Genomic DNA, 20,083 nt, shown 5'->3' on the forward strand with positions numbered 1-20,083 from the left:
TTCACAGATAATTTGAGTCCAGAGAAAACACAGGTTGAGAAACAGACCACAAGGGCTAATTCCTTAACTTATGGCCACATAACGATGACCCATGCAAACTGTGCTGTGTACATCAGAGGTTCTAAAAGTGAGGTCTGAAATCCCCAAAATGCTTACAGGGGTGTTACAAGTCTAAAATTATTTCCATAATAATTCTAAGATGCCATTTTCCTTTGTCACACTCATTTGCTCATGAGTGTAGAGAGGAGTTTTCCAGGGGCCACGTGATTTAAAATAAGGCAACAGATTTAACATGGAAGCAGTAAGATAATTCAGCTCTCTTCCGTTAAGGCACACGTTAAAGAGACTTGCAAAAATATAAAACAATATTGCTAATCTCACCAAATATTCTTTGTTTTGGAAATATTCTTTTCAGAAATATATTATTTATGTTAACATAAAATGGGTTTATTAATGTGATTGTAAATGAATTAATAAATATTTCTTAAATGTCCTGAATTTATTTCTAATATAATTATTGATAGATATCATTCACATAAGCCAAAACTCTTTGAAGTCTTAAATAATTTTTAAGAATGTAAAAATGTCCTGACACACAGCATTAGAAAACCACTGTTGTACAACAAATCCTAACCACTGGTCACTTATTATTTCCACCTTGAGCTGGAGAGTGACCTAAACTCTTAGTGCTCTTCCTTCCCTGCACATGTAAGCATTACCATTTCATCTTAATCCTTTTCTTGGCCCTCCATTTTGTGTTTACCCTACATTGTTGGCAAGATATAGAGTTGCTATTTCACTGAAGTTCCTTTGAAAGTAATCATGACGTTGCTTTAATTATACCTTTTCCACCTTCAGAACTTTTAGCCACGTGTCTTTGATTCTTTTTATTAACCCTTACAATCTTAGTCTTCATGGAGTATTTCTTTCTTTGTCTCTCAATGTCTTCATTGGACAATGGCCCATGTTCAAGTGTAGGTAATTTCTTAATGGTTATTGTACAGAGTTATATTTATCTTAGAGATGAGATCTTGTCCTTTAACAGATTCTAGAAACTCAATTGTTAGCTCAACTTGGAGGCCAGCTAAATCCTGAACAGAAAGACAGAGTGATTTGTTTCCTCCCTACTAAGGCACATTTGGGAAAGTAAATTAAGTAACATAAAGTGTTTAGGTAAACACAGAGAATAATGAATAACCTTAAAGAATTGATTATTGTACACGAACTCTTGTTAAGCCTAATTTTAAGAAATATTTTTCCTAATAAATGAAAATTTCTTTTGCTTTACATGATCTCCTTCCCAAGAAACAATGAAATTTTACTGACCTTTATCTTTTTTATATCTCAAACCAGATCTCCATTTATTACATTGTAATAATCTATTTTATGATTGATTATAAGGAAGTTTCTTATAAACATAATTAAGGTCCTAGTTTACATCAGCCCGATGAATCTTCTGGCAGTATTTTGTTTCTCTCCCACGCTCAAAGTGTAATATCCACTTCAATAGTAATTAGTAGTTCCAAGGTTAACAGAATTGCTAAACAGTGTCTCCTGGTGTGACATGCAGGAATTATATGTGTATTTTTCAAGCAAATCAAATAAAGCAGGATAACCTGGCTGTGGGAAATTCAAAATAGGTTGCAGTTCTTCTATTACATATGACATTTCGGTCTGTAAATATCACACCAAAATCAGAGAAATAATGGGTAGCCCTCACCTCATTGAGGATCAAGTTACTAAGCATGAAATGCCAACAACTATATCCCAAAAGAGTGTTTAAATAATTTCGGATAATATCACAGACAAGAAATGCCAGGACTTGTGGAACATATTTGTCCATCGATCTATACCTGAGTTCAGGGGCCCTGAAAAGGTATCAAATTAAGCATAAATTCTCCAGAGGTATCTTAGGTTAGAAGAAAATTCTAAGTCAACTAAAAAGTAGAATGCTTGTTCTTTCACACAACAATGTATACTCTAAAAAGGGCATATGATTTGAAGCTTTTTTCTAGTGTTAGTCATGAGTTTGTAATTATTCATATATATTCATTAACTAGTTGGACAAGCTTTACTTTTAAAAAGTATTATTCACTTTCTTAGTAATTAATAAAACTTTCTTATAGAAAATTTGAAAAACTTTTTAAAACTTAGCTTAAAAAGGAAAATTAAAATAATCTATGACACTTCCATTCAGATATTTGGTATTAATATTTTGGTCCTTCCCATCCTTTTGTTAATCATATTGAGAAACATGTACATATTTTTAAAATGGTATTATACTACAAAAACTGGCTGTTAGTATTTTTATTTCATTAAACATTTTTTTACTATTTTTAAGGAATGCATATATTCCATCACATAGTTAGATCATATTTAATTTAACTATTAATTTTTAGACATTTAAATTATTCCCAATTTTGTTTGCATACACATATCTTCACACACATCACTCATCATATTCTTAAAATAAATTCCCAAAAGGTAAATAGATAGATCAAAAAAATAAGCACACTTAAAAGTTTTTTTTGTTTTTGTTTTGATTCATGTTGACCTATATTGCTAACAAGTATGAAAAAGCCCATGTTCCAGGAACGTCAGCAGTACTACTGGCATCATTTTTAATGTGGCCAACACTTCCTAAAATAGTCAGATGCAAGCTATGTTCGGATATGCTTTAATGTCAAGTTAGGCCTTAGTCACATCTCAGAATGTCATGTGGTTAGTTTTTAAAGCTATTTCTCTTTCAGTTTCTTCTTGAACTTCAAGCAATAGTAATGAATAAGCAGAGACATCTCTTTCCATTAAAGTGCAAAAAATTATTCCCAGCATTTGCATATATTGATACAAATACACAATTTTCCTTTTTGACTATACTCCATAGGTACTGTATTACTAATTTTTTGTTCTCCTTTTTTTGAAAAAAACAAATGCAGGCATACCTTACTTTATTGTGCTCTACTTTACTGTAATTCACAGATAGTGTGTTTTTACAACTGAAGATTTGTGGCTTCCTTGAGTCAAGAAAATTTATCGGTGAGGTTTTTCCAGCAGCATGTACTTACTTTGTGTAACTATGTCCCTTTTTGGAAATTCTCACAATATGTCAAGTATTATTGTCATTATTATATCTGTTACGGTGGTTTGTGATAGCGATTGTTGATGTTACTATCGCAATTGTTTTGAGGCACCACAAGATGCACCCACTGTATGGAGTGAACTCAATCCATTAATGCTGTGTGTGGTCTGAGTCTTCCACCTACTAGCTGCTCCCTGTCTCTCTCCCTCTCCTTGGGCCTCCCTATTCCCTGAGACCCTACAATATTGAAACTAGGCCAGTTAATAACCCTACAATGGCCTCTAAGTATTCAAATGAAAGGAAGGGTTATATGTCTTCCACTTGAAATCAAAAGCTTAAAACGATTAAGCACAGTGTGAAAGGCATGTTGAAAGCTGAGATAGGCCAAAAGCTAGGCTTCTTGTGCAGAACAGTTAATCAAATTGTGAATGCAAAGGAAAAGTTCTTGAAGGAAATTAGAAGTACTATTCCAGTGAAGACAGTACTGATATGAAAGTGAAACAGTCTTATTGCTGCGAGGGACAAAGTTGGAGTGATTTGGATAAAAGATCAAATCTCACAACATTCTCTGAAGCCAAAGCCTAATCCAGAGTAAGGCCCTAACTCTCTTCAATTTCATGAAGGTTGAGAGAGATGAGGAAACTGCAGAAGAAAAGTTTGAAGCTAGCAGAGTTTGTTCATGAGGTTTAAGGAAAAAAGTCAGGCGGACGCAGTGGCTCATGCCTATAATCCCAGCACTTTAAGGCCGAGGCAGGTGGATCATGAGGTCAGGAGTTCAAGACCAGATGGCCAAGATGGTGAAACCCCATGTCTACTAAGAAAACAAAACTTAGCCAGGCATGGTGGTGGGTGCCTAAAATCCCAGCTACTCAGGAGGCTGAGGCAGGAGAATCACTTGAACCTGGGGGGCAGAGGTTGCAGTGAGCTGAGATTGCGGCACTGTACTCTAGCCTGGGCAACAGAGCAAGACTCCATCTCAAAAAGAATAAAGAAAGCAAGCAAGAAAAAAAAAAAGCCATATTTGTAACGTAAAGGTGAACCAGAAAGTGCTGATGTAGAAGCTGCAGCAAGTTATCCATAAGATCCAGCTAAGGTCATTGAAGAATGTGTCTACACTAAACAACAGATTTTCAATGTAGATGAAACAGTCTTCTACTGGAAAAAGATGCTATCTAGGACTTTCATAGCTAGGGAAGATAAGTCAATGCTGGGCTTCAAGGCTTCAAAAGATAAGCTAACTCTCTTGTTAGGGCTCTGCAGCTGGCGATTTTAAATTGAAGCCAATGCTCATTTACTATTTCAAAAATCCTGGGGCACTTCAGAATTCTGCAAAAATGACTCTGCCTGTACTGTATAAATAGAACAACAAAGCCTGGATGACAGCACATCTGTTTACAGCATGGTTTTCTGAATAAGTTAAGCCCACTGTTGAAACTTACTGCTCAGAAAAAAAGATTTCTTTCAAAATATTACTACTCATTGACAATGCACCCAGTTACTCAAGAGCTCTGATGGTGATGTATAAGGAGGTTAATGTTGTTTTCATGCCTGCTAACACAACGTCCACTCTGTAGCCCATGGATCAAGGAGTCATTTTGACTTTCAAGTCTTATTATTTAAGAAGTGTTTCATAAGGCTACAACTGCCGTAGACAATGATTCCTTGGATGGATCTGGGTAAATTGGAAACCTTCTGGAAAGGATTCACCATTCTAGATATAATTAAGAACATTGGTGATTCATGGGAAGAGGTCAAAATATCAACATTAACAGGAGTTTCAAGAAGTAGATCCTAATCCTTATAGATGACAGTAAGGGGTTCAGGTCTTCAATGGAGGAAGTAACTGTAGATGTGGTAGAACTTATAAGTGAACTAGAATTAGAAATCGAACCTGAAGACGTGACAGAATTGCTGCAATCTCATGACAAATTTGAAGAGATGAGGAGTTGCTTCTTATGGATGAGCAAAAAAAAAGTGGTTTCTTGAGATTTACTCCTGTGAAGATGCTGTGAACATTGTTGACATGATAACAACGGATTTAGAATACTATGGAAACATAGTTGATAAAGCAGTGGCAGGGCTTGAAATAATTGACTTCAATTTTGAAAGAAGTTCTACTGTTGATAAAATGCTATCAAACAGCATCACATAGTACAGAAAAATCTTTTATGAAAGAGAGTCAATTGATGCAAGCTTCAGTGTTGTCTTTATTTTAAGAAATTGCCACAACCACCCCAACCTTCAGCAACCACCATACTGATCAGTCGCGGATATCAACATGGAGGGAGCACCCTCCACCAGCAAAAAGATTAGAACTTGCTTAGTTGATTGTTAGCATTTCTTAGCCACAAAGTCTTTTTAATAAACGTTTTTAATTTAATGATTTGTTTAGACATAATGCTATTACACATTTAGTAGACTAGAGTATGGTATAAACAGAACTTTTACATACACTGAAAAAAAAAACAAAAAAAAATATGCAACTGGCTTTATTGTGATATTTATTTTATTGTAGTGGTTTGGAACCAAACCTGCAATATCTCTGAGGTATACCTGTACATCCCTCTCTTTCATTGCCTTCAGATTTGTTTTTCTCCTATGCTTTTGACTGAGAGAAAAAAAGATCTGAAATTTAATTCTAATACACACTGTGATATCTTAAGTGGGGGTCAACCAGTCAATATCCTTGGCATTCAGGGAAGTAACTACTATGGACTAACAGAGGCACCTTCAAGGGAATTTGATCTACATTTTGAAGGAGGACTAGAACTTAAAGAACTAAGAGAGGGTTTTCCAGAAGATGCTACAGTGTGCACAAAAGTGAAAAGGCACATGCATTTTCAGAGTAGAAGCAATATATCAACGAGCCAGACTGGTTCAGTGAATAATATGGTAGAAGAAAAATCTAGAGTGTTTTGCTAGCCTTGAATATTTACATTGTAGGGTGTGCTAAAGGGAGGTTTATTGGACATAGAAAATCATTTAATGTTTTATGAGAAATGAACTTACTTTAGGAGATTTGATAAGGTGTTGTTATTAAAAATGTTAGTATAGAATGAGGTAATTATGGCCTAGACTAGATAGCAGCAGAAGAAATTAAAAGCAAGCATTAAAGCCTAGAGTCATTAGGATAGAAAAGTCAACAGAACTCGGCAACTGATTAGATGTAAAGATAAGAGAATACTAAGAATTCCACAAACTTTTATTCAACTGTGCTTGGGCTAGGGAATCATAAATAAATGACCTGTCCTCAATGATGTATATAATATACAATTTTATAGAGAAGGGAGTTATCAACTCCACAGGGTGTTAAAATATTGCTGGAACAGCTTCACAGGTAAATTGATGCTTGAGCTTGGAGTTCATGGATGAATAGAATTCCATCAGATGGGAAAGGTTAAAAAAGTAACAAACAGGGGCAAAATATTACCTTTAACAATTTAAGTCTATGTAATTGGAGAAAGGTGATAACACAGGCTACAGTGAGGAAGTGTGGTAGTAAAGATGTTTTAGGTGTAATGATAATGAGTTCAGGTTCAACAGTCTTCTAAGAAACATGTAGAGTGCCTACAAATCTGAAGGCATTGGGGACACATCTATGAACAAAACAGATAAAAAGTCACTGCTTTTCTGGAGTTTGCATTCTAGTGGAAATAAATCTATAGTTAAAGGTATAATGTTCACCAAAGAGCTTTTTTTTGTTGCAATGTTCCTTTTTTATTTCTTCTTTGTCATTTCTATCAATAAGGTAAAATAGTCACACAGGGAAGCATGGGCGACTGCTAGCTAACTTAACAAGTCGTCACTTAGGTAACAAAACTTACCTAGTAAACTGTTCCCTCCAAGACTGCAAACTGTCCTTACACTGACCTTGATGTCTACAAGCTTCAGACAAATGGTCCAGTAATTGAGAGCAATCAATTAGAGTTAATCACATTTAGTTAGGAGAATCTAAAGTCTTAATGGACTAAAACAAGCTGACCTGCTTGTAGCTTTGCATTTTAATTGTACTCCTTCTGTCCTCCACCTGTGCATGACGTTATGCTGAGATCTTCTGACCTTTGCAATACTTCACCAAATGTGTCTGGACCGCAGTTCTCTCTACGTCTCGTTGCTAGAATGCTCAAAGGCAGAAAAATACTGGAAATGTACTTGCAGGTCAGAAATAAGAGTTTTGACTGACTAACCTTATAGGTAAAATTCTTGTTGCAATGAAAATGCTCAGTTTAATGAAGAAAAAATACGTAACTTGCTTAGCATTCCATTTGAAGTTGCCATCCAAGACAGTTGAGTTGTGTGATACCATTGTTTACTTGACTGGATGGCGGCATAGTTCCCAATTTACCCTTCAGTAATCTGATATGCTGAGAAAATACTGGCCATTTAAGACTTTACAGTTTTCTAACCTCCTACTGGAAGCCAGTCTTCAGAGGCCTCACCTGACTAGAGCATTCAGTTAGTTGTCTACAAAAGCAATTTCGAGTTTATTTATTTATTTGTAAATAAATTACTATAAGCGGTTCCTTCACATTTTACATTATGCTAATTTTTTTCTGAAAAATTGTTTCTTTAAAATTAATTCTTCTTATCTAAGCCCTAGTAATATCTAATCATGTCAAAACAATATGGAGCCAAAATTATTTCCAAGCCGGAACTTTGAGATAATTGAATCTGTTTCTTCTGATGGAGCAAGATGACAATTTGAGGAATCCATTTGAGGATAAATTGTCTTTGGAACAGGATTTCAAATGCTAAATAACTTCACAAATTTATTTCAATAAAAAATATTTATTAAGTACCTAATGGCTGCTAAATCTTACAACAGGCAAATGCCATCCAAAAATGAATAAGGCACAGTTACCCTCAAGAACTTCACAGTCTAGTAAGATTTAGCCATATTAAATTATTTTTGTTTATTTATTGTAAAGAACTTTAGATTTCTGGGTTTTGTTAAGATCAGGCTAAGACTGGTTAAAAATATTAGATCCCATTTTTAATCATATAACCAGATCTCCAGTTGGTAATAACTTATTTATCAAATGCTTGGCTAAATAAGCAAAGATTTTCATACTACTTTAGAAAAGATTTTAGATTATCCATGATCTACATTTTATAGATAAGAAAGCTGGCAGGAATCAGACTTAAAACCACATTTCCAAAGTCTAGTGAAAGGATTTCCTACTGCAGTCCACATGAGAGTATGGAATATGGAAAAATAATAATTATTTGGTGCTAATATTACCTTAATCGATTATGGGATAATTGTTTTACCTTATACACTGGGGGTAGAATTCATTCTCTGTTCTCCCTGACATGTCTTATGCATTTTTCCTTACCATTAACAGCTTAATGGATATATTTACTGTGTATTAGTTTTACAGATCAAGAAATTCGTAAAGTGGCAGTTCAACAATTAGACACCCTCTTGAATGATGAACTACTGGAATATCTCCCACAGCTAGTTCAGGTAAGAACAGCAGAGTTGCTAAGGAAACCCAGAGTTTTAACTAATTATTCTCTAAAAGGTTCCCAATGAATCAACAATAGACTATTTAGAAGTGATATTGCAATTTGGCCACCCAAGGGACTAAATGATGTCAACATGGGTAAGGAAGACATTCTCTATCTGAAACTGTTACAATTACAAAAAAGGTACGTTAATTCCAAAAAGGAAAATTTTTTTTAAAATGATTTCATTTATTGATTAGAACATGAAAAAATAGACATGCTTGTGATAAAAATTTACAAATATGTATATATAAAATGATAAAAATTACCAAATAAATGTTATATAGAAAATAATCATTTGCTAGGCAACTTCTCATAATTTATGAGTTTCTTGCACTTCTTTAGAGGCTTATAATATTGATCATAAATTTTATCATAGTAATTTCTAATAGCCAAATTTTGTCACCAAATAGTACATTTTAGTAACATCAAATATCATAATGTTGGAGTAATTTTAGAAAATAATATAATGTTATCTAGTAATGTAAGCAAAGACTGATTTAGTCTGAATATGATGAAATATAAACAATTAAATTACACATTCCACACATGACCATGTAAGTAACAGAATATCTAATCTATAGAAGGTAAGTTGTTTTCGTTTTTTCCAGGATGACTGTATGTTGACAGCTAAATAGATCTAAACTTGTGACTTTTTATGCTTTGTTTTGTTTTTAATCCAGCTTTCTTTTTTTTTATCTGAAAGATCCAAGTTGTTACAGCTAGTTTGAATGTCAGTTGCCTCAGGTTTTGAAAAGTGACTGGAAACAGGTAGAATCAGCCTATATTAATAAACTTTAGTAGAGTATGACTTTGCACAGACATTATGAATTTCTCTGAACATCTCCTTAAGAGAGAGAGCTGGTTTAGAAATAGCTGTACCATAGAGTACAATCCAATCTTTCTTGAAAATAAGGGTTAATCTAACTTACAAGTTCACCGTTCATCTCATGACTCAAGGATATGGCAACATGCTGTTTCTAGCCCAATTCAGGAGAGCATGTTTTCACAAAAGTTTGTAGACATTAAACTCATTTGAAAGTCTCTATCTGAGTAAGTACACTTGGCATCAGGAATGTCATTGAGGCCCATATTTCCGCAAATCCAAGTTTATAAGAAGGGGTGCACACAATCTAACACAGCAAATACACAGAAGGCAAAATTAAAGTTTCAACTATGTTATGATTAAAAAGGAAGGATATAAAATGTCCTGAGATGGAAAGAAATCGATAGTGTGACTAGAAATTTTTTTTAAAAAAGGAAGAATTTCAAAACGTTCATTGTCCTTAGACTTCTATACTCTACCTTGAATTTCAAACTTTCCAACACATAAAAAATCCTAACCTGTTGATTGTTTTCTGGAATCATGCTATTTTGTTATGTATTATCATGTTGGAATTATGCAGTCTATATTAAAGCTGTAAGAAAGGACTCTAAGGCTATAACAAAACAGAACATACAGTTCATAGCTAACAGCCAAATAAGACCCAGACCCAGGGGTTACTGCAAACCACTTCAGATAATATGGTGTTCACCAGAAAAATTGTCTACATTCTAGATGATCAGGCAGGATTTAGGGGGAAATTGTATCGGTGGACAGAGTAAAGCAGGAAGCTTGGAAGTGAGGAATAACAAACAGTTATTGGGTTCAGGAAGAAATAATGGGGCAGACATCTAAAAAGGCAAGCAAGTAGGTAATTCTGAAACATACCTCCTGCTCATATGCTCATATAATATGCTCACTATTAGGGCATAAATAAAACCTATGACCTAGCCAGCCCAGCATTAGCATGTAAGTGAGAGAGGGCCATGGCTACAGTTTAAGACAGCACACACTATTGTCCATCTACATTCAGACAGCATCAGGAGTTTATGCAGATTTGCTGAACTCATCTTCAGCACCCTCACACCTTAGGAATTTATAAACATTCGCATTCTTGAGGATAGCTAGCATATTGAGATGTTTCTTCAAGTGTATGTATGACTGGATATTGTACTCATTTTTTCCTGCTGTCTGTACTGTGATATAAAGCCTGGCTTAGACTCTTAAGCTTTGTGTGTGTGTGTGTGTGTGTGTGTGTGTGTGTGTGTAAGAGAGAGAGACTTAAATGGTTTATCAAACAACTAAAGATAGAAGCTTTGTCTCTCAAGCAGGAATGGGCATTTTTATGAGAACCTGGTTTTCATTTTCATATATTCAGATTCCTGGGATGATGATAGCAGCTTAGCTACAGATTGCTGTCAGTGAAGTCCCTGCAGAGGACAGGTGAAGCCCTAAATTAGGTCCCTAAGGATAGCAGGGGCTGCCATTGTTACCTGTGTTTTCTACCCGGTTGGGTATCCTAAAAAACTTAAGAGTTGTTCACAGTGGAGATGAAAGAAAGGATTTGGGACTGAGTTATGGTAGTAATAGTTTTGAACTTTTAAGCAAAACCTCAAGGCCTGGAGGTTAATAATGATACACCAGTTGATGATTTCTGTTAAGGCTTTGAATGTGCATTAATTTCATCTCCAAATAGGAAGAAATATCTATGGCTTAATAATATTGTATTTAATAATCCAGGACTTTTTGTGTCAGTATTCTCCCCCAGCACATGGTTGAACTCTACCAACTCCTGCCCTTATTTCTTATCCATAACAAGGAAAGGAAGCAAGACTACACAAATCCAAATGGTGTAATGTATGTGTGTTTTGCTATTAGTCATACACTGACTCATAAAACCATGAATGTGTTATTAGCATTTTGTTAAAATGTGCATGCTGTTTTCTCTAGTCTTTTCTCAAGCCTCTGAAGTCCCTCTGTATTCAGGTATAATTTTGTTACTGACAAGTAAAGTAATTGTGTCTCTTACTTCAGGCTGTCAAGTTTGAATGGAACCTTGAGAGTCCTTTAGTGCAACTTCTACTCCACCGCTCCTTGCAAAGCATCCAGGTTGCCCATCGTCTTTACTGGTAAGATTACCTAAAACAGGCAAGGATGCCTTTTTAATTGCCAACTTCTCTATGGGGCAGCTTTAGAGGAAGCAGAAGATTTCTTTACCTTATAATTGATACAGACCGTAAAATTCAGGCAGTTTTGAGTCTTTGTCAATGTTATTTTTATTAAAGAGGATAATTTGCCATCATTTTCAAAATCTACCAGTTGGACAGTTGCTACTGTTAATCAGGAAGTTAAATCCAAACAGAATTTCAAATCTGAATGATACTTTTCTTGTAGCTTTAAATGACAAGTACAATTTGTTTAGCTACTCCTTGAAGATTTTAATATAAAATCTAGTTATGAGACTGAATGTTTTTGGAAGAACATGTGGTATAAAATACTTTCTGTTGCAATGTTAGCTATAAACCATAAAATACTTATTTTGTTGAATATTTCTAGAGCACTAAACTTTTCCCAAAGCATAAATTTGAAATATCATTAGTGAAGAAATAAGACTGATTCATGAGATGCCAGAATTTCTGTAGCAACACCTGAGGATATTACCATTTCAGTTTCCCCATACTTTCTGCCAGAACTTAGCTTCTGTACATCCACCCCACTATTTCTTCACGTACCAAATTAAGATTGTCAAAAGATGCTATTCCTGAGAAGGCTTGTCAGTTGGACAGTTGCTAGTGGAGACTAACGAATGCTAAAGGTGAAGTGGAAGAAGTTCAGGGACCTGGAGTAGCTTGTGAATTTCCAATCATCAGTCAAGTTTGGGTGTATGACTAGAGTAGCTGTACCACATTTTCTAGAACAACAGGATATGTGGAAGGGTATTATACCTACCATTTCCTTTACTTTAAATATCTTTAATGTTGCCATTCTCCAATTCCATATGGCATGTCTAACATTCAGGGTGCCTATAGTATGATTGGAAATGGGTCATGATGAGGGGGTATGAAGAGATGGAAGAGAAAGATAAGGGGGGAGGAGAAAAAAAGATGATGATGATGATTCAGCAGATATGGATGAATCAGAAGAAGATGAGGAGAAAGACAGAGTAGAGTCTTTGATGTTCCCATTCGTAGATGCTGCTGCTCGTGCCTTTTTTAGCAAGCCTTCTTCTGATGGAAGCACTGGGATGATTCTAGTCTGCTAAATAGATTTCTCAATAATGTAAATAACTGCATTATTCTCAGCATATAGCAAGAAAACCAGAATGAAATATTGTTCCAGGCCCTGGGTTCTGTGTGACATTACATTAGGAACTGGATTGTTTTGGTTAGTTTTGTGTTTTTGAAGTAAAGAAGGAAATGGATTGCTTTTTTTCTCTAGCTAAGGGACAGACATTTCTTTCTTTTTTTTTTTTTTTTGAGTCAGAGTCTCACTTTGTCACCAGGCTGGAATGCAGTGGTGCAATCTCGGCTCACTGTAACCTCCAACTCCCTGGTTCAAGCGATTCTCCTGCATCAGCCTCCCAAGTAGCTGGGACTTCAGGCACATGCCGCCACACCCGACTAATTTTTGTATTTTTAGCCGACTAATTTTTGTATTTTTAGTAGAGACGGCGTTTCACCATGTTGGCCAGGATTGTCTTGATCTCTTGACCTCGTGATCCGCCTGCCTCAGCCTCCCAAAGTGCTGGGATTACAGGTGTGAGACACTGAGCCCAGCCGACATTTCTTTCTTGTAAATTATTTTTTACTTATAAACATAGAGAAATTGAGAGGGAATTGTTTTGAATAAGGATTTAAAGTGTAGCAGAAATACCGACACAAGGGTAGATAGATACCATGTGACTGAATGAGTCTGTGAAAAGATTTCTTGAAGTTGAGAGTTATTTATAAATGAAACAAAATTTGTAATTAGGCCAATCCATTTAGTGATTTCTCATATTTTGTACTCACAGAGAACTCATTGGCTAAATAACTTGAATGCTCGTAGTTTGTCCTTTCTTACACAATATATCCTTGAATTTAAAGTCTTTATCATCAAGATCTTGACTTTGAATTTTTCATCACTACAACCTTGAATTTAATTTCAAGTCTTCAACATGATGACCTTGAATTTAAAGTCTTCAACACTATGACCTTTATCATATTATTCATAGAGGCATCATTTTGAAGTGTAGTATGTAAAAGTATTTATGGGTTGTTTATTAACAAAAAAATTCTTCACAATGTCTCATGTGGTTTAAAATCACTATTTCTGTTTTATTTCTCCATTATATACTTGACTATCTAACTTTGTGATAAGTGACATGAATTTTGTGTTAGGATTAAGTATGTTTTCCTGAAACATGGGGTTTTTTGTGATTATATAATTGAGAGTTAAGAATAAAATCCTTCTAATGTTAAAAACTCACATATTAAAAACAAATTTTGGTTCCAATCCTGTTTTTTAAAAAAACAATTTCTCCTATCATCACTTACACTTGATCCTATTGAACATAATGTTCTTTGCATGCTGTTCTTTGCATGCTGCTCTTCCTACTTTTCTTTGTATTATTAACCTTGTTGATTCAATTTTAATTTAATAGGACAAAGTTTTAGCAATTATAAGTTTCAATGACCTAAGGATAAAATTAGATCTATGTTTTACTCTCATGAGTGTATGACAGGCATCATTTAGTTGCTTGATTGATAGTTAAGACCACTAAATAACAGGAAAACAGCAAGTCAATATAATTTGGAGTGTCATATTTTTCTGCTTCAAGAAATGTTACTCATAATGAGATCACTCTTCTCATGAAAATCACTCAAGAAGTCATAGCAAAGAAGAAACACAAGGAACTTGGTCAGAGACTGTTTGATGCTTGTTTTCATTTTAAATGCCTAATTTAAAAACCAGAACAATTCCTCTAGCATGTTACTATAATAAAACATGAAATACATTGACTGGCATGAGGCCCTCCCATGAATAGCCTCTTATTAAAGCTCTGAATGAAGGCTTATTTTCTTCAGTTTTTCACAAAGCTACTTTGGTGCAAAGGAAAGTTAAGTGGATATACTTTGTGGTGTTCTGCTGTCATACTAAATGTAGGACTCCATTAAACTCAATGTTTAATTCCCTTAAAACTTTACTGTTTTTTGCATGCATTATTAAAATGTAGGCATATTTAAAAAGTAACATAGCCAGATAACAATTTTTATTTTAATATCTGAACAAAAATATAAAAGCATATAAAGTATAAAATATAAAAAAGACAATGTTTTAGGTGGGCACGGTGGCTCACGCCTGTAATCCCAGCACTTTGGGAGGACAAGGCGGGTGGATCACTTGAGGTCAGGAGTTCGAGACCAGTCTGGCAAACATGGTGAAACCCTATCTCTACTAAAAATACAAAAATTAGCCGGGCCTGGTGGCGGCCTGTAATCTCAGCTACTCGGGAGGCTGAGGCAGGAGAACTGATGGAACCCGGGAGGCAGAGGTTGCAGTGAGCCGAGATCGTGCCATTGCACTCTAGCCTGGGCTGACAATGGCAAGACTCTGCCTTAAAAAATAAAAATAAAAAAAAAGACAAGGTTTTAAAAAATATTTAAAAATATAATAAAATATTAAAGACGTCTTCTAATTGACTAATGATTATTCAAATACTTGCACCACCTCAGTAAGTTCTTCATCTGCTAAAGTTGTATGAAAAGTGATCATTTGAAAGGCAACAATGGGTGCACACAAAGTGGTAAATCAATGCCATACTTGCAAATCCATGTAAATACAAATACGTCATTGTTTCCAAAAAGGTTGGAAGGGAAGTTTTTTTGTGTATAATTCTCATCCTTATGAAAAAAAAAGTCAAGCCCATTTTTCCTATCAGTGATTCAAGAAGAAACTGAGAAGGAATAGAAAATAATATATATTATAAATGGACTGTTTTGAGAGCTTTGTTTGTAAGAATATGAAAAAAGAGAAATAAGAACAAGGAAGGAGTTTTCTTTAACTTTTAAGTTCAGAGGCACACGTGTAGGTTTGTTACATAGGTAAACATGTGTCATGGGGGTTTATTGTGCAGATTATTTCATTATCCAGGTATTAAGCCTATTACCTATTAGTTATTGTTCCTGATCCTCTAAGAGAGAAGATTTTAAAAATGCCTACAACCCCTTAAAACAAATAAAAATTAAGAATCAGGCAACATGCACTAAGCATAAAATAATATTAATTATATTTAAAATATATCAGAGTCAAAAAAAATAGCTCAAGCCTAGCATCATATTTAGGGAGTGATTGCTTCCATGCAAAATGTTTGTGTTAAAACTTTAAAGATGCAGCTCGCATCTCACAATTCATGAAAAAAAAAATACTCAAAATATCTTTCCTTAAAAAGAATGCCTTATTTATGTTTTAGAAAACTAGAAACCCATCAGTCATGAGTTTAATGAGATTTTTTTCACATGGATGAATTACTGCTTCCTAAGATTCACCATATTCAACACTGAACTAAATATCCTGTCTTGCTCACCCAGGTCTTGAAGTCTTCCTTGTTTCTCACTAACTTGACCAATTGTTCACCAAGTCCTATAACTCTATGTATCCTCAACAGCGCTCCCTGCTCCACAACTTCCACCTGCCACTATCACTAATCAGAAAGTTGCCTCACCAGATATTGAGCTATGAATAAGTAAAATTGGAATGAAAACCATCTTGACTACTTGGCATCACTGTGGATAGCCTTTCTGAAAGGAGAAATTGACTTAGGCTCACAGTGAGTCTCTTCCACTGGAAGAGTGAATGTAGGATGAATAGCCCCTATCTTCCAAGGCAAGTGAGTTAACTAGAAGCTTTGTGTTGGAATTTAAAAGCTTTACCTCACAGTTTGCATCCTAAAAAGGTGGCTATAAATGGGAACCATAACATTTGGAGCTTATGCCCAGGAAGCCCCTCCTCCATTGTGTAATAATTAATTACAAAAGCTTAAATGTGGTGCCCCTTTCCGTTTGGAATAGGAAACATTTTAACCACCAGTGAAGTACTGAGTTGAGTGGTGGCCCCAAAGAAGATATGTCTGCAGCCTAACCTCAGAAACCTGTGACTTGTGAATGTGACCTTATGGAGAAAAAGGGTCTTTGATGATAGAATTAAATGAACGATCTTGAGATTAGATCCCCCTGGATCATCAGGGTGAGCCCTGAATCCAACGCCAAGTGACTTAATGAGAGGCAGAAGAGGAGAAGACACACACAGAGAGAAGGTTCTGAAAAGGGAGGCATTGACTGGACTGATGCAACCCCAAGCCAAGGAATGCCTATAGCTACCATGAGCTGGAAGAGGCAAGGAAAGTTCCCCCCTGGAGCCTTGGGAGAGAGCACAGCCTTGCTTTCACACTGATTTTGGACTCTGGGCCTCCAGAACTATGAGAATACATTTCTATGATCACCAGTTTGTGTTAACTTGTTATGGCAGCCACAGGAAAATAATATACAGACTTTATGAAGGCCTGGGATGTCACATCATCCAGGAAGCTTTCCTGATCCTCTCCCAGCCACCACCTGGGATTGAGTATTGCTTCCACATCATGTCCCACAGCATACTGTTCACGACTCTGCCGGACATCATATCACACTCCCTTGAAACCCCTGCTGCCTTGTCCCCTCCCCCTCTTAGTCCACAGAGTAGCTCAAGACAGCAATCATGTCACCCCATCCATGTACCAATCCAGCACAGTGTCTGAAACTCACTAGATACCCAAAAAATGTTTTAAAAAGTATGAATCCACAGAAATGTCTGTAAGGCCATCCATATTTTCACACACAGTACTGGAAATTCCACGGTACTCAGGGAATATGAAATCAGGCACTGTCAAAGGCACTGCTGTGCACCTCTACCTGGCTGCTGCACCCACTCCCGTCTGCTGCAGTGACGGCTAACTGAATACAGCCCCTTCTCTGCAGAATGAGCCTCTGATTCCATAGCCCCCTGGCCTACGAAGTGGGAAAATCTCTAAGATATAAATTACATTCCAGAGCCTCCCCATAAATCAGATCAAGGTTAGACTTGACCCGAGATCTCATCCTTGTTAATTCCTTTCTCTTCCCTATAATTCTGCTGTTACTCCCTCACAGAATTTTTCCTAAAGAGCACTCCTTCAGTAAATCCCAAACAGTGAAATTCTGTCTCACGCCCTGTTCCAGAGAACCTGACCTACAGTAAGTATTTATTATGGAAGATAAAGAATTCAAATATGTGTTTTTAGAAATTGGAGCATCAGTATGCTATGGGTTATATCGTAGGTAGAACAGCAGTATTGCAGTCTTTCCCACTCCTCCTACTAAGTCTGATTGAACAGACTCCAAGAGAGAACCAATTGGAATGAAAAACTCGCCTGTAGGAAGCCATTTTATAACACAACTCCTTTATAAAGTGTCACTTAAGGCGCATAATGCAAAAATCTCTTCAAAGTGTTCCTTTCAAAGTATGGGGATAACCTGAGATGAAGCTCCCATTTGCAAGCTCTATCAGTGTAAGGATCTTTTGTTCTGCTTTATTCACTGATATATCACACGTGCCTAGAACAGTACTTGGCACTTTATAGACATTCAATAATTTACTATTCAATGTATGAATAGGATTAAGTTTCCTGGACCCAGCTGTGCACATGCATACTTATGTCAATAGGGGGCGGAGGAGAGCTGCTTCAGAGGTCAACTAAGAACTGGCCTGGCTAAAGCAATTCCAGGAGACTGACCTGATCAGAAATGAGGCAATGGAGAGGGGCCGGGCGCGGTGGGCTCAGGCCTGTAATCCCAGCACTTCGGGAGGCCGAGATGGTCGGATAGAGCGAGACTCCATCTCAAAAAAAAAAAAAAAAAAAAAAGAAAGAAAGAAAAAAGAAACGAGGCAATGGATATGGATATCACTAGTGAAACCAAAACTGGAGAGGAGGGAGAATGTGAGCAGAAGTCCAGGACTAACCAAGTCAGGAGTTAGGGCCTAAGAACAAGTTGATGGAGCAGCATCTTCTGTACCAGTTGAGAAAACCACGAAATGAATTAAGCCAATGTTGTCTCTGGTACAGGGTATTAAATGACCATATCCTGTGACTTTCATATGCTATCCATAAAACTGAGATGATCAAAAAATCTGTCCATTTATTTTTTAAAAACAATCCTCCCTACACTTTTTTTATCTAAAATTTTGAGGCAATTTCTCAAGTCACAGATGACTTTAAATAAAGCAAGAAGATGTGGAAATTTGGTATCCCGTGATTCGAAGTCACAGTTGTCTCTCTCACCCCCTCTCCACAATACGTATCCCCTAATGCCTGAAATTGTCTCATTTGCAAGTCACTCCTTGAGGTTAAGTATTGCTCTCTTCCAGCAGTTCTCTTCTAATATGAAAACATATATATATTCTGAACCTAATGCTTATGGGAATTAGTTTATCATTTGTTCATTAATGTGACAAACATTTTGGACACTGTTGAACTATTAATGATAAAACAAAAGATGATCCTTGCCTTAAAGAAGCTCAAGAGCAAACATATTAGCATCCAGGCAGGAGGAAAGAGCCCACTGGCCACGTGGCAGGGACAGAGCAGAGAGAGGAAACTCAACAAATTCTGTCCACTTTACAGTTTTGCCTATGACCTGTTCCAAATAAAAGCAGGGAGGCAAGGCTGGACATCCAGTGAATAAAAAAGTCTGCGTGCTCCCATTCTGTCAGTTTTAAATACTGATAAAGGCTTACAAATGAATACACAAAGGAGGTAAATGCGCTCTTTTTCTGCTTTGATGTCTGGAACACTCCCTGAAGCAAGGGGAAAGAGCTGTACTTCAGGGAAGTCGGAAGTCTTGCAGAGCAATAGAGCACACATGATACAGAATCGATAGGGGGCTTTAAAGCCTCAGCCCTTTACCTCTGAGAATCATTATTTTGCAACTAATTTATCTTTTTACCTTTACAATGTAATAAATAATGAATTATTGCTTCATTTTTTGTAAGGGAAAGATATGTCTCACTGACTTTTAATATTGATCTGCTGTAATCATCTTTCCACCCTGTTGTTCTCATAAATGTATACACAGGATAGAATCCCTACTTTCAGCAACTTGCTTAAACCAAAAGTAACTGTTCTCTATCCCAACCAACCTGAAGAAAAAGAGGCAGATAGTGGTAACAAGGTTTCCTTTGTACACAATAATCTGTAAAATCCATCAGCATAGTTTTCCAGTTAAGGCATAATACAGGCACAGTTGTTTTTGTTTGCTCTATTTCTATTTTATGCAATAGAGGTTTTATATAGTTCCTTCAATAAAAAGATTTTTAAAATACCATACAATCTTTAAATTAATTTGGTGTCATTTAAGCCCTATTACTGCTATTAAATACTTATGAAAATAGAATCTTATACAAACTTCTACCACAAATCAAAGCAAAAGCCAAGAAAAGAGCTGCATTGTCAATGTATCACTGGTTTTAAGGGAGGAGACTACCCCTCATATTGTCTTACACCCAATTTCTGCCTCCAAAGAAAGAAGAAGTAAAAACTAAAAGGCAGAAATGAAATCCACAGGCAGACAGCCCGGCGCCGTGCCCTGGGCCTGGTAGTTAAAGATTGACCCCTGACCTAA

General features: G+C 36.1%; 1 protein-coding gene across 4 annotated transcripts in view; it reads left to right on the forward strand.

Moving 5' to 3' along the window:
• Positions 1-20,083, forward strand: part of PIK3C2G (phosphatidylinositol-4-phosphate 3-kinase catalytic subunit type 2 gamma) — a 424,274-nt gene that overhangs the window by 173,291 nt on the left and 230,900 nt on the right. For all 4 annotated transcript variants that reach the window (XM_050750052.1, XM_050750054.1, XM_050750055.1 and 1 more), the window contains 2 exons: positions 8,453-8,546; positions 11,445-11,539. In XM_050750052.1, coding sequence (XP_050606009.1) covers positions 8,453-8,546; positions 11,445-11,539 — 189 coding nt within the window. The remainder of the gene's footprint in view (positions 1-8,452; positions 8,547-11,444; positions 11,540-20,083) is intronic.

This window comes from Macaca thibetana, chromosome 11 (genome assembly GCF_024542745.1).
Source record: "Macaca thibetana thibetana isolate TM-01 chromosome 11, ASM2454274v1, whole genome shotgun sequence".
In the NCBI taxonomy this organism is placed as follows: domain Eukaryota; kingdom Metazoa; phylum Chordata; class Mammalia; order Primates; family Cercopithecidae; genus Macaca; species Macaca thibetana.